This window comes from Penaeus monodon, chromosome 27 (assembly GCF_015228065.2).
Source record: "Penaeus monodon isolate SGIC_2016 chromosome 27, NSTDA_Pmon_1, whole genome shotgun sequence".
Classification (NCBI taxonomy): domain Eukaryota; kingdom Metazoa; phylum Arthropoda; class Malacostraca; order Decapoda; family Penaeidae; genus Penaeus; species Penaeus monodon.
The window spans coordinates 18702691-18702947 of NC_051412.1; the positions used below are offsets into that span (position 1 = coordinate 18702691).

General features: G+C 46.3%; 1 protein-coding gene across 1 annotated transcript in view; it reads left to right on the forward strand.

Annotated features, from left to right (window-relative positions):
- The first annotated feature begins 117 nt into the window (after positions 1-117).
- LOC119590647 (uncharacterized histidine-rich protein DDB_G0274557-like) overlaps positions 118-257 on the forward strand; it is a 1138-nt gene continuing 998 nt past the window's right edge. The window contains exon 1 of the mRNA XM_037939324.1: positions 118-164. Within this exon, the coding sequence (XP_037795252.1) occupies positions 153-164 (12 nt within the window). The 5' untranslated portion in view covers positions 118-152. The remainder of the gene's footprint in view (positions 165-257) is intronic.

Here is a 257-nt window from a genome sequence, read left to right on the forward strand (position 1 = left end):
TCTTCACAGACTGAGGAAGTACAGTTATACAGCCTGTTCCTTTCGGGTGCGTGAACTTCTGCTTGTCGAGGGTCACGCACAGGAGCCTATATAAACCGGCTTCCACAACCAGTGAGCAGAGCGTCCTCAGTGAGCCAAGTAGAGGTCCAGCCATGAAGCTTGCGGTGAGTCGCCATATCTGTTGATTATCGAAAAATATGTTAATACTTCAGTAAATATATCCGTGCATAATCCCAGACAGAAAGACACACATAAAG